Consider the following 15,494-nt stretch of genomic DNA (forward strand, 5'->3'; position numbering starts at 1 on the left):
AATATAGACTGCTTAGCTTGACTTTCATTCCTAGTAAAAGTCTAGAAAATATTAAAGAGAAGGTTGCAATAAGAACAAGAAATAATGATTCACCAAAAAATACTCATTTCCTTTTATGACAGGGCAACTAGGCTGATGGAATGCCATAGAATCAATCCATCTGAATTTTTTCTTTGTTTTCTTTTCAATATTATTTATTGATTTTTAAAATTATTTTCTTTCTAAATGAGCCCCAAATGGTTTCCTTTCCTTCCATTACTCCCTGATCTATTGAGAAGGCAAGTAAAATTATATCAATTTCATATATATGAAATCCTGAAAAACATTTCTATATAAGCCATAACTATACAAAAAAAGCAAAAATAAATTGAAGTAAGAAAATTATACTTCAATTTGCACTCAGTTCTCTCTTCCTTCTCTGAAGGTGGATAGCAATTTTTTTCATCATGAGTCCCTTGGAATTGTGTTGGATCATTGTATTGATCAGAATAGGCAGTCTTCCACAGTTGACCAGTATTAAACACTGCTATTACTGGGAAAAAAAGTATCCCAGTTCTCATTTCCTTTTTCTTTTTTCTTTGATTTTTTTTGGCTCATAGATTTAGTATTGGTATCGCTAAGTCAAACAGTAGGCACAGTTTTATAAGCCTTTGGGCCTAGCTCCAAATTATTCTCCAAAATTTCCCCAACACTTTACTAGTGTACTTATTTCCCCTCATCCCTTCCAACATTTATCATTTCTGATAAGTGTAAGGCGGTACCTCAAAATTGTTTTAATTTACATTTCTCAAATCAATGATGATTTAGAGCATTCTTTTTTTTTCAATGTTCTCTTTTGTTTATTTTGTTTTGTATTTCTTTTCTGTTTTTCTTTTTTTGTTTTTTTTATTATATATTTTTATAATATTATCCCTTGTATTCATTTTTCCAAATTATCCCCCCCTCCATCTACTCCCTCCCCCCGATGACAGGCAATCCCATACATTTTACATGTGTTACAATATAACCTAGATACAATACATGTGTGTAAATACCATTTTCTTGTTGCACAATAAGCATTAGATTCCGAAGGTACATGCAACCTGGGCAGACAGATATTAGTGCTAACAATTTACATTCACTTCCCAGTGTTTCTTCTCTGGGTGTAGCTACCTCTGTCCATCATTGATCAACTGGAAGTGAGTTGGCTCTTCTTTATGTTGAAGATTTCCACTTCCATCAGAATACATCCTCATACAGTATTGTTGTTGAAGTGTACAGTGATCTTCTGGTTCTGCTCATTTCACTCAGCAACAGTTGATGTAAGTCTCTCCAAGCCTCTCTGTATTCCTCCTGCTGGTCATTTCTTACAGAGCAATAATATTCCATAACCTTCATATACCATAATTTACCCAACCATTCTCCAACTTAGAGCATTCTTTTTATGTGTCTATAGATAGATAGCTTAATAATTCCCCCATATCCCTTATTTCCTTACCCTCCTATTTCCCCATTGGATAAGTTTGATTTCTATATAATATATGTGTGTATACCTTATGTGTGTGTGTGTGTGTATTCTTCCCTCTTTGAATCATTTCTGATGTGAATGAAGTTCAAACATTGCTCCCCACTTCTCCTCTCCCCCTTTTCCTCTGTACTACAAAAGCTTACTTTTGCATGCCATTTTTATGTGAAAAAAATTTCTCAATTTTACCTCTCCTTTTCCTCTTTTCCTAGTGTATCCCTCTTTATCACCCCCTTATTTTTAGATCATCCCAACATAATTAAGTCATACCCATGATCTCTTTCTATGTAAACTCCTTTCTAACTGCCTAAGTAGTGATTAAGTTTTCAGGGGTTAAGTGTACTATCTTCCAGTATAGGGATGTAAATAGTTTAACTATATGGAGTCCCTTATAATTATTCTTTTGTCTTTGCTTTTTTATGTTTACCTTATGGCTTGTGTTTGAATGCCATTTTTTTCTATTCAGATATGGAATGCTTCAAAATCCTCTATTTCTTTAAAAGGCCATTTCCCTCTGTGAAAGAACATACTAAATTTTCCTGGATAAGTTATTCTTGGTTGTAATCCTAGCTTATTTGTCTATTGCAAAATCATATTACATGCTCTCCAGTTCTTCAAGGTGGAAGTTAGTAATAGTTGTATGATCCTGACTATAGCTCCATGATATTTAAATTGTTTTTTTTTCTGTTCACTTGTAATATTTTCTTCTTTACCTGAAAGCTTTGAAATTTGGCTGATATTCCTGGGAGTATTCTTTTGGGGATATCTTTCAGATGATCAGTAGATTTTTTTCAATTTCTATTTTGCCCTCTGTCTCTAGTCTATCAGGACAGCTTTCCTTGATAATTTCCTGAAAGATTATGACTTTGTTTAATCATGGGTTTCAAATTGTCCAATAATTCTTCAATTATTTGTCCTCAATTTATTTTCTAAATCAGTTATTTTTCTGATGAGATATTTCATATTTTCTTCTATTTTTATTCTTTTCTCTTGTGTCCTGTTTTCTAGAGCCCCCAAGTTGGGGTGACAAAACTTACTGTGCTTTCTAGAGCCCCCATGCCGGGTTGAAAATACATGCCGTCTTAGTGGAGGAGTGATGAGATGGGATTCCCCTTTAATATGCATGTGCCAAGTATATACTGAACATGTGGTTCCACATGAACAACTAGCTATGTACATAGTTTGTCACCTGGTATCACTCTGCTTCAATCACAACACAGGTTGTCACCGCCCCCTGACTTCTCAGGAAGGCCGAGAGATGGGAGCCCAACCAGACATTGTCAGCAGGTTCCCTCTGGGCTGAAGGGTCTTATACTTCACCCAGAGTTTCCCCACTATCTGTGGCCCTCTATACTTTATTCTTTATTTTGTTGTTCTTGATATATTCATTATCATTAGCTTCTACCTGCTTTATTATAATTCTCAAGGAATTACTTCTTCAGTGAGCTTTTGTACCTATTTTTCCATTTGGTTAGTTCTGCTTTTTAAAGAATTCTCTTCAGCAAATTTTTTTGCCTCTTTAGTCACTAGATCAGTTCTGTTTTTTTAGGGTGCTATTTTCCTCAGTATTTTGGGGCCTCTTTTACCAAACTGTTTATTCACTTTTCATGGTTTTCTTGAATCACTCTCATTCTTTCCCTAACTTTTCTTCTACCACTCTTATCTTGTTCTTCGACTCTTCCAAGAATTCTTCTTGGACTTGGGCCTAATTAGCATTTTTCTTTGAGGTTTTGCTTGTAGCTGTTTTTACAGTGTTGTTTACTTCTGAGTTCATGTTATTTTCTTCTTCTGATTCCATATCTTAGAATTCCCTGCCACTATATCAGCTTTTTTGTTAATTTCTTTTTTCAATTATTTGCTTATTTTTCCCAGCCTATTTCTCAATTTTGAACTTTATGCTTACATTGTACTCTGCGCACTCAGGGATGGGGAGACAGTTTCCCAAACTTCAGACTTCTTGATGCTATTCTTTTCAGAGCTTTTTTAGGGTTTTCATTCCTGGCAATGTCTTGTGATCCAGGGAGAGGTGTGGTCATTATTTTCCTGGTTTGTTCTATAGTGTTTACCCAAGGAGGACTGCTATTCACCTGTAGCTACAAGTACTGGTGTTCCTCTTAACCCTGAAACTATGATCTAGAACTAAGTATGGACAATAGAGTTGTCAATCAGTACCAGATGCACCCAGTGTCAGTAAAAGGTTCTCTGTAATCTCTTCTGACCAGTTACCTAATTTTCTTACTGTTTTTGGGCTGAGAGCTTCCAAAACTATTATTGCTGCTGCTGTTTCTGGGCTGTCATGGTAGCCTCCAAGACACCCATCTGGGCCAGTGTCAGAGATTTCTCTTTCCAACCTCCTGAATTGTCTTAATCTGGAAAAAAAAAGTCTCATTCTACTTTTATTTTATTCTGCTGCTCCAAAATTTGATGTAAAGAATTATTTTGAAGTTCTTTAGAGGGCATGTTGGTAGAATTCAGTTGGGTTGCTGTCTGTTCTCTACCATCTTGGCTCCCTTGAATTTTTTTCTTTGACAAATATTTTCATAATATCCTCATGGATAAGATGGAAGAATGTGAACTGGATGAAAATAACTATGTGTTGAAAAGTGATTAAGTAATCAGACTCAAAAGAATGGTGATAAATGAATTGCTATCAATCTGAAGGGAGGATTATAGTCAATGCAATACTCAAGAGATACGTTTTTGGCCTATTTTTTGTTCAATGCTGATTGGTTAAATCATAGATAGTGTGCTCATAAAATACATGGATTATACAAATTGAAGCAGGATAGATAAGACAATGAATAAAAGAGTTGACATCCAAAAAAATCTTCAAACTGTCTAAGCAATGGACTGAATCTATTAAAATGAAATTTAGGTGAAGTGAACAAAAGCCGAGCATAATAAGAACAGGCAGGACATTCTTATTCACCCATTTCCCTGAAAAATATCTTTATATTCTAGTGGACTACAAGCTTAATATAAAACAATATTCCCTCTGTCCAAAAAGGTAATTCAGATATAGACTGCATTAACAAAAAGGTATTTCCTCTTAAAAGAATGATTGTCACCCTGTTGTACTCTGTCCTAGTCAGACTATATCTACTTAAAACATTAGTAGTATCAATTATGTGTCTATTGGCATCAGTGGAACTTCCATATCCAATTTCATTTTATTTTTATAGAAAAGATAATACATTTCTAATAGGCAATAGTAAAAATTATAATTACAAGTCTATGAATAAAGAAACTGAGGCTCAAAAAATTAGGTGGTCTCACAACTGGCCACCTTCATTTGCTGAAATAGAATAATACTTTTCTTTGGGACGGGGGGGTATCTTCCTCTCTAAAGTTTCTAGCATTTCATATTCTGTGGCTCCTAGTGCAGATGTGGTATTTGACTTCATAAATTGGATTTAATTGGACATCTGTAAGTCCCTATAATTGTTTCCAAAACCATCATCAGAGGGCACATTAATTAATAATTTTTTTTCTTTTTTTAATATACAGCTCCAAGCTCCCTGGAATCTTCTACACATATCCCTCCTCTCACTCCAGAGCCCTTTATCTGGAACTTAACATGGATCATGAAAGATTCTCCTCCTTTCTTCTCTCAACGTAGCCGATATGGTAAGTTCATTTTGAATAGTTAGTTATATCAGTCTCATAATTAAAGAAAATTGAGAGTGATAGCCAGTGGAGTGGGCTTCAAATGACCATTCATGTTTTAGTGCTCCATGGGTCTTGGAGGCTTCTCCAATGGACTTGAAACTGGAATATTATGGAAATTGAAGTTGGTCTTTGGCATTCTCCCTACTCCTCTTAACCTGCTGAGATCTGTCACCAATTTTTTTTTTAAATCTGAGCTCAAAACCTGACTTTGCTACTTATTCTCCCTCCCTTCCTCCCCCCCTGTCTCTCTCCTGTCTCCTGTCTTTCTGTCTGTCTCTCTCTCTCTTTTTCTCTCTCTCTCTCTCTTTCTACTCTGCTCTGTGACCTTAGGAAAGTCAATGAAATTTTATGGGTTTTACAATTGTACAAAGTTTACAAGAATATAATATATATTTTACAATTGAAATAGATGACTTTTAAGGCCCTTCCAACTGCTATTCCTATGATTCTATGATTCCCAGTGTATGCTGAGGCACTCACCTAGGCCCCTTCTCACCCTAAGCATTTTCTCTTTGCATTGCTGACTACATATAGCAACTTGCTGTCCCCTCACCATCCTAAGCCTTTGTTAATTTTCTCTTCTCTCAGCAGCACCAGCAGCACCATCATCCCTTTGTTAGAATTTACTACTTTCCTTCATTTTATGCCTTTAGGTTCAGAGGAGCTCACCAGCTACTTTGACAAAATAATCCTTCTTTGTAGTCATAGAAACGTGTATTCATTTTAAATGTGGTCTCCTAGAGCAGTATATCAAACTCAAATAGAAATGAAGACCAACAGTCCATACACAAGGATCCCTCTGGGCTTCATTTTGGCTTATTTTCAAAACATGATCTTGTCTATATTTTATTGTCTTATTTTGTTAAATATTTTCCAGTCATATTTTAATTTGTTATCAGTTATACTCAGGAGTGTTATAGGGCATGTGTTTGACATCTACATTTTACAGATATCATCTAAACCATCAGTGATGAAAATGACCTGGATTTCAGGGGGAGGTGGAGAATAGCCCTGGGAAAAGCATTTGGAAATAGGCAGTTCATTCAATGTTTCATCCAAATCACAGGTCAATATAGGCTATCCACTTCTCCTTCAGGGAGAGTCAAGTCACAGTGCTAATAGCAAACTTGTTTAATTAGTGTTTGCTTCCTCATTTCTGAACTTCATCCCAATCAGAGCCATAGCTAGCAATTTGGGCACTCAAGGCAAATAGCTTGAAATCTATCTGGAGATAAATAACATCAACCACGTTCCCAATCAACTTTGTAATTTATAATGTGGATATAAAAGAATAAAACAAATTCAGTGAAGAGAGAAAATTTGCTCACTCTTGGTGATTTCTACATAATAAAAGTGCAGGAGCACATGAATTAAGTTCTATCTTCTAAATGAGAATGACATTGGGTCAGTCCATGTGGGCTCATACTGATTGGTCACCATTTTGATCTTGACACTGCATTAATAGACACTGGCATTCTGGGAGCAATTGCCCAGAAGAGTTTCAGAAGCTCCACTGAAATCCTAAATAAGTGTTGTTACATATCTAAAGAACCTTGAGCATAACTTTCTCCAGAGAAAGAAAAAGTAATTCTTAGGAGAGAAACAAATTTGTGACGGTAGGAACTTAGAAGTCATCAAAGCCAACACTTATCCCCTTTTTATGAAATCCCAAGAGTTACTCACCTCATCTCAGCTTTAATCTTTCCGTATATTGTGATTTTATTATCTCAATTCCATATGCTTCTCATGTCAAATTCCTGAGCCTGGGTCAGGCTTAACTTCCTATGTTCCCTAATCTTTAGCTATTCATCCGTGATTCTGATAACCCACCCATGAGATCTACTTTAAGATAGAACCCTTCACACCTGAATTCAATTTATATTCATGTGTTTATACTATGCATGCTAGGAGTAGACTGCTATCTCTAGTGGACTCCTATAATCCACTATATATTTCCAAAATCATGGCTTTGGGGGAAATCAGGATTTGCAGAATATTATTTCTAAGGTGGTCACTTGTAGGAACAGCTAGTCCATGAGTCTGACCACTTAACTTCTAAGTCCCCCTCAACCATTCACTAGATGGATGACTTTAAATGAAATATTTCTCTTCTATGAGTCTCAATTAAAATTAAATCATTATTAGATTGTTATAAAAATAGTCTCTCTTGAAGACTAAGTGTGTGTATACATGTGTGAAGAGGGATGTCAAATTAATGAAGTTAATTAAAATTAAGAGGATTAATTTTAATTTAATGAGAAATGTTTCCTAATTTCATATCTAGGTCTATGAATCTATGACCTGGCCAGCTTTCTTAGCTTAAATAACACTCTTTTTTTTTCTTTTTTGGAAAGAAGGCTGCTGCTGATCAAATAGTGTTCAAGCATACAGATACAATTAGTATAGTCACTTTCATTATTATTTTTGGTTCTATATCTGGTAGTATCTATTATCTCCTCATTGCCAGGATACCTGATGATTTCAGATCTTTCTACTACATTCTTACTCAGGATAAATCAGTCAGTCAGCCAGGACCATTGGAGATGGGACTGATCCCAAAAGCCTAGAGGTTAAATCATTCACTCTACAAAGCAAACCAGTGAGGAAGCTCAGGTTAGACTTCCAACTTCCAGTTTCTGTATGATTTGATAGAGACATTAGGCAGGATCCAGGACCATAAATCAAAACCTGTCAAGAGCTATAGAGGAGACATTTTCAGAAATGTTAATAACTTCATTAATTTCAAGACCTCAGACTTGGACAGAGAAATTCGGTCACACTATTCCAGCCTGAAGGGATAATTTTTCAGACAGTGATAAGTAACTAAGTCTTAACAAGTGGATATAGGCACTTAAGTAGAACATAAGTTTCTGTGGATATTGTCTATCGAAACTTTTACACAGATTAAGATTTTTTTTAGCCAGGTCCAAAAGACTAGAATAAAGAAACATGCACTTTCTCTCTTCAAAAATCACTTTCCTCTCACCTACAAGCAACGCTGTGACAACCCCCTACACACACCTCCTAATCCCACATTCTCAACCTTGGCAAGGAGGGTCTAACCTCCTTTTCTACTTTTTTTCCCCAAAATGAAAATATTCCTTCTTTCTACTTCCAGCCCGAGCTCTGGGGGGTGGCAGACCAGAATAACTAATTGAGAAAGCGAGCCCAGTATGCAATGCCACGAGCATCAGCTAGCTGTCCCTTCTTAAGCAAGGTGTCAGCCCCAGATTGACTGCAGCTCCTTCCACACCATTGTTTTATGAGGAGAGATGAGGTGGAGAGAGGCTAATAAGATTTACTCACCCCCAGTCTGTAATTATCTGCTTGAGGAAAAAGTTTGACCTACCTTTTTGAAGGCTCTCCATATTTCTTCTAATTTACGTTGGGGCTTTTTATGTTGGAGGATATATATTTTCGTCAGTGGCATTTGGTATCGGATTCCAGCTCTTACTTGTCACGAGGTGTGAGTGACGGGGGCTTCACTAATTTCATCTTCTGGAAGCAGAGAGCAGCCCGTCTCTCCCTGGGGCTCTGATGGAGGCCGTCTCAGAAAGTTTTTCCTTTGCCTTTTTATCATCGGCTCCTGATGACTGTAGACTTATTTATAGGTCTGTCTAAGAAACCGGGTCCCAGCTGCCTCTCCAGATAGAGATCAGTTATACCAGAAGCAGCAGGTGGTGAGAAATTAAGGACACTGAGTTTATTGAAAAGTAGTTTTGATCACTAAAAATTCCAGAAACATAAAAACGAAGGCCTGAAGTCCAAAACCCCCTGTCAACTGGCATTCCCTTTCATTCAGCTATGCTGGTGTTCAGTAAGTTCAGGTTGAATTGATCAAGAGGCAGCTAGGTGACACAGTATTTGAATAGAATACTGGTCCTGGAGCTAGGAATACTCACCTACCTGAGTTCAAATCCAGCCTCAGACAGCTTGTATGATCCTGTCTGTATGGGTCTAGCTGTGTGAGCCTGGACAAGTCACTTATTCCCCAGTTTGCCTCAGTTTCCTCATCTGTAAAATGAGTTGGAGAAGGAAATGGCAAATCACTCTAGTATCTTTGCCAAGGAAGTCCCAAATGGGGTCACCAAGAGCGGGACTTGACTGAAAAAATGACTTTGTAAAATGGGTTAGGTCTCACAAAATTATTTCCATATCTAACCCTCTCAGGTCTTAAGTATTCTAAGGTTTCATGTCTTCTGAGTGAAACTACCAATAGCAATATGAAGAGGGAAGCAGATTGGGTCTAGAGCCTTCTGGCTTAGCCTTAGATCGGAATTCCAGGTCCGACATTACCTAAGTAACTTGTGAAAGACGTGGGCCTCTGTGAGCCTCAAATTCCTTCATTCATACAACGAGAGGGTTGGACTAAGTGACCCTAATCCTTTTAGTCCTTTTCAGATATAAGATGCCATGTTCTTAACATAAATTAGTTCCTTCCCTATATTTAAGGATGATCAGAGTCAATTGGTACATCATTCTCTGGGAAGCACAATATCTTCTCCTTGTCTTACCCTCGACTCTTCCAGGATAGCTTCTTATTTCAATTGATTATTTTTGCTAACTAGGTGTTCTGGGAAGTCTGGCATAGTGCTAGAAAGCTGACCTCAATGTCAGGAAGACCAGATGTGTCCAAGTTTTGCCTCTATTACATATTAGCTGTGTGACTCTGGACAAGTCACTTTCTACTGCTCCTAATATTTGCAGAGCAGGTATGCATCTGCTAGGATGTTCCTTATTCGTGGCTTTGAATGTCAATGATATGATATGATAGTTTTGGTGTAAAGCATTCTTATGAGTTAACTAAGCTCCTAATCTGCGACTTTCTTGGTATTGTTCAATCATATCCAACTCTTCCTGACCTCGTTTAGGATTGTTTATTTATTTATTTGTAGTTTTGGGATTTGTTTGTTTTGGTGTGTATTTGGGGGAGAGAGGTTAAAATAGAGTGGTTTACCATTTCCTTCTCCAGCTCACTTTACATTTGAGGAAACAGGATTAAATGACTTGTCCAGGGTCATAGAACTAGAAAGTATCTGAGACCAAATTTGAATCTGAATCCTCCTGATTCCAGGTTTCTATCCACTAGACAACCTACCTGCCCCAGAGATTTTCTTAATCAGCAGGAATTTATTAGACACTTATCACTGCCCAAGCCCATGGTAAATTCCACAGACACAAAGAAAGGCAAGAATATGGTCCATACTCTGAAGGAGCTCACATTCTCATGGGGAAGACAACACACAAACAACCTTGTACATAGGATATCAGGGGTGTCAAACAAGTGGAAATCTGGATTTAACTATCCCAGTGAGTTGCACATCAACAGTTTTTCAATGTAATGTTATCTAAGTTTTATAGTCTTTTTAACTTGTTAAATATTTCCCAATTTTATTTTATTTTTATTTTTGCACTTGGAAAGGTTGCAGGCTTCAGGACAAATGGTAGATCCTTCTATAGAAGATATATACAATATAAATTAAAGGAAATTTTAGTACTGGTGGTAATTAGTCAGGACACCCCGAGAAGGCCTCCTGCCCAAGGCAGGTTTTTGAGGTGAGCATGGAAGGAAGCTAGGTAAGCTAGGAGTTGGAAAGAGGGAGTAGAACATTCTAGAAATGGGGGGCATGTGAGTAGTGGGAAGCAGCTACTACAAATGCACCAAGTTCACAGATGTAGCATCTTGTGTGAAGAATAGCAAGTGGGCCAGTAATTAGCTCATAATTGATTAATAGCATACACGGAGAGGAGTCAAATGCAAGAAGATCAGAAAGGTAATCAGGAGTCAGATCAGGAAGGACTTCAGTTGCCAAAGAGAGGATTTTATATTACTTTCTGGAAGAAATAAGGAGCCAGTGGAGTGTGTTGAATAGGGAGAACAGCACAGTCAGTCATGAGGAATATTATCTTGCCTAGTCTAGTCTAGCTTTACACCAAAACTATAATATCACTGTCATTCAGAGCCATGGACAAGGAACGTCTTAGCAGATATATACCTGCTCTGCAAATATTAGGAGCACTGAAATAGAAAGTGTCACACAGCTAATACGTGTTAGAGGCAACACTTGGACATAGCTGGTCTTCCTGACATTGAGGTCAACTTTCTGTGCACTGCCAGACTTCCCAGAACACCTAATTCGCAAAAATAATCAGTTGAAATAGGAAGAGATGACAAGAACCCTTAAACTGTGGTGGAGAGGTGGGTCCCGCTAAAAGATCTGCCACAAAGGTAAAAGTGACAAGATTTGATATGTAAAGTGGCTGCCAACGAGGAGCTTTATACTGTTTAAGGAGTGCATACACAGCATTTTTATGCCCTTTCTATTTTGCTGCTTTGGGGCAAAGCCATAGTCATCTCAGCCTAGTTGCAGCTGTGTTGAGAGAGCTCTTTTGGCTATTGAATGGAACTTCTATTAAAACTTCTGCTTTTCAGGTCTATAGGGACCCATGCAATTTAGTGACTATTGCTTTAGAAGAAGAGGAAAAATTAGTAAATTAGTTTTTTTAATCACTTTCCCCCCCATCCTATTAATGTATCAATTTATTTGACAGGAAAGTCAAATGTATAGATAGCTAGATAGATAGATATAATTTTAAAACCAATTACGAAACCAAGAAGGAAAAACAAAAAAGGCCTCCCATCCCTCATGGGACTGGCATCACTGTCTCTGGCAAAGAGAAGGTTTGATCACAGTTCTAAAATTACCCATTAATATGCCTGGCAGCAATCACCATCTCCACTCTCAAGAGCCAGGCTTCAAAGCGAAATGGCTCCTTCTCTTTTGTGTGTGTCTCATCAGGGCCAAAAAAAGTCCTCCTCACCTTCTCCACCAGGAGACTTCTACGTTCCCTTGTTAGCCTCGTTCTGGTGAGCCGAGTATTCTTTCCTGGTCCCTGACACCATAAGTTGGTCAGTCACAGAAAATTTCTGAGATGAGATTCAATTCTGAGTCTTTCTGATTCAGTCTCTGTTCACCATCCCATATGGCCTCTCTAGGACCCTAACAACAAGTTGGGGTAAGACTCTGACAAGCCTTGCAGGTCTTTATGCATAGGACCTCATAAGCAGAAAGTGAATGGAATAAGCATTTATTAAGCACCTTCTGTGTACCAAAGACAGTGCTAATTATTTTACAAATCTTAACTTATTTGATCTTGTAACCTGGTGACCATAGATTTAGAGCTGGAAATGACCTTAGAGTCCAGCCCTTTTATTTTATAGGAAAATGAAATCTGGAGGGGAATTACATTATTTACCTGGGGTCACAGAGTTCATGTTGGAGACAGTGTTTGAACTGAGCACAGCTGAGTTGTGCTTCTGTCTCCACTCGTGGGTTCTCCACTGACACACTTTGTGCTCCAGAACCTCAATCCGTTCCTTCTCAAACAGGCTGCTATGGCCATAGTTGTTCAAGATGTCTCAGACCATTTGGAATGCTGGTAGGATCCCAGGAGTAAAAGAAGATGTCATTGAGACAAGGTCTACCTGATCTGGTCTGCTTCTAACTTTTTCACAGGGAGTAAAAGCATTTCTGTGCCTCGGTTTCAAAGCTATGTGAATTTGCTATTTCAGAACTCTGGAAGACTGAAGGGACAAGGACGTGGTTTCTAAATCACACATGTAGGAAGAAGGTTGGTCTCCTGAGCCATCCTTATTGATTATACTGATTGCCTCTGCTGTAGTAGGATAGCACGGAATCTCTAGAATATTGTCTATGTTTGAGTCAATAATGCGTCTGTCTATAAAGTCCTGGGAGGCCCCTGAGTCTACTAGAGCAAGGACCTCCATACCCCAAGGGACTGCAACTCATTTCAAGAGTCATAAAGAGATGAGCTCAGAGGAAGGGGAGGAGATTAAAACATGGCCAGTCTGGATATACTGAATGAACAGGAAGGCTTTCTGCCCTCCTAAGGAAGAAAAGTCCATAAGGGTCCCCTTGCCTCTGAATTTTGAGACCAAGCAATGAGGGCAGGCCATGCACAGTACCCCTGGAGCTGTACCAGCACCCCAGCTACACAATTCATAGATGTACTGGAAGAGCCCTAGAGCATCCGTCAAAACTTGGATGTGACCAGTGGGAAACAATGCACATTTTTAGATATTTGAGTGGGTCCATGATGCCATTGAGAGGGATGTTCAGTCCAATGATATAGATTCCAAAGGTGTCAAAATCAAATAGAAATGGATCCCTGTAGGTTGCCTATTGACTTAGAAAACCATTATCTATGTTCTTCATAATTTATTTATTTTATCAAACATTTCACAGTTATGTTTTAATCTGGGTCAACCACATTCCGTGTAAGTTTAACACCTCTAAAGAGAGTCCACCCAAACAAGTCATCCCATGTGACTTTTGTCCTCTCACAAATGCTCCATGAGGGAGCTCTCCAATGTACTAGGGAAATTCCTCTGAATTCCTTTCTGTTGTGTGGATATCAATGGAGCATGTGGACAGTTGGTGCGTTTATTTATTACCTTTTGCTTTCACACCTCATTCAACTACTTTTTTCCAGTCATATGCCTTTCTGATGATATTTTTACTTCTCCAGGACAACTTTTTGTTGATATTTTCCCATCTACTTGTATTCACCATGTGCCATTTCATTTCCTTAGATGACCCACAACTTTAATTTGTCAGTGTGATCATATATAATCATACAATAGCATTAGAAGAATGTTGATCTTAAAAATATGAACCTTTATTTCAAAGAGAATCTTGTTGACATTTCTTCAATTGTAAAATATCTCAATTTGTCCTTCTCCCCTTATCCTCCTGTTCAACTCAGGACCCGTGTCCTTGTCCATGTTCCACATCTATCCAAGAGATAAAAACAGTTTAAATTTAAATTTACCTATTTAGGAAAGCCCATATGTATGCGAAATGTCCTTCCTAGCTATGTTAATGCAAATATGTTCAAGATATAGAATCTGGACAATGTTGCTTAAAACTGCCCATCCAATGGTATACATATCTAGGAAGCAAGTGTTTGGCATTTGTTTGGTTTTTCCTGAGTAGGTTAATGAGGTAGAACTCTTGAGGGACTTTTTTAATTTTTAAATTTATTTTAAAGCTTTTTATTTTGAAAACATATGCCTAGGTAATTTTCAACGTTCATCCTTGTAAAACCTTGTGCTCCAAATTTTTTCCCTTTCCTTCCCTCCCATAGATGGCAAGTAATCCAATATATGTTAAACATGTATAGTTCTTCTATATATATTTCCACAATTATCAAACTGCACAAGAAAAATCAGATAAAAAAGGAAACAAATGAGAAAGAAAACAAAATGCAAGCAAATATCAACAACAAAAAAGTAAAAATACTATGTTATGATCCACACTAGAACCCACAGCCTGGGTTGCAGATGACTCTACTCATCACAAGACCATTGGAACGGGTCTGAATTATCTTGAGGGATTTTGAATGACATTAAGGTAATTCTGTAGCATCCTAGAGTACAATGCAAAAGAATCACGTCAAGCACAAATAGATATCCAGGTGAACTCACTTTCAACAGAAAATGACTGCTCTATTTGCACTAACGCTTTGCTTTTCTATGACTGTTTTCTTAATGGGCTATACTCAATGACCTCTGCAGTTCTTTCTAGTTGCAGGCAAATGATGCACAAGTATTCCCAAATGTATAAATATGGGGAAGCCAGGGACTCTGTCTACCTAATATAATCTATCTCATATTAGTGTGATTTGGCCCTCCAAAAACTGGATTCTCAGAGTTAGTGTATTCTATTATGATCTCCTTTTCCTAATGGAACTAGAAAAATCTACTGACCAATCAATTTACATATGAGAGAGATCAAAATTCTCTTTCAAGTTCTGGTGAAATCACTTTGCATTGTCCAATAATCAGATACACAGATAAGGCTTGACTCAAGAGGTTTATTATCCTGCTAGATAAGACACTATGATATTATAGCAAACACTTCTACTGTTGCATCTATGTCTGTCTTTGAAGTTGAACATATAACTTTTTTTTTTATAAAAAAGCTTTAATTTTTTATTGCAATCTTTTTGTTTTTAATCCAACAAAGCTGGATATGGTTCCCACAAGAAGCTCCAACTCTGGGATCTAGATTCAGTTTGGAGCCTATACTCTAAATAGATAAGGCTTTTTTTTTTCATTCTCTGCCTTATTTATCTCCCACCCCAGAAATAAGCTTTAGTGAGAGCTCTTATCTAAGATCCTATAAAAACTGGACTAAGATAGACTCTTCCAGAAGAGTACTAGAGGCATCAAATAAATACTAATTATGGGGTGGCTATTGATTTACTCCACTAAAAATGAAATTCTTAAAGCTCAAAA

General features: G+C 37.5%; 1 protein-coding gene across 1 annotated transcript in view; it reads left to right on the plus strand.

The window, feature by feature from the left end:
* LOC141552722 (ALK tyrosine kinase receptor-like) overlaps positions 1 to 15,494 on the plus strand; it is an 895,621-nt gene that overhangs the window by 273,788 nt on the left and 606,339 nt on the right. The window contains exon 2 of the mRNA XM_074284745.1: positions 5,012 to 5,131. Coding sequence (XP_074140846.1) covers positions 5,012 to 5,131 — 120 coding nt within the window. The remainder of the gene's footprint in view (positions 1 to 5,011; positions 5,132 to 15,494) is intronic.

This window comes from Sminthopsis crassicaudata, chromosome 2 (assembly GCF_048593235.1).
Source record: "Sminthopsis crassicaudata isolate SCR6 chromosome 2, ASM4859323v1, whole genome shotgun sequence".
In the NCBI taxonomy this organism is placed as follows: domain Eukaryota; kingdom Metazoa; phylum Chordata; class Mammalia; order Dasyuromorphia; family Dasyuridae; genus Sminthopsis; species Sminthopsis crassicaudata.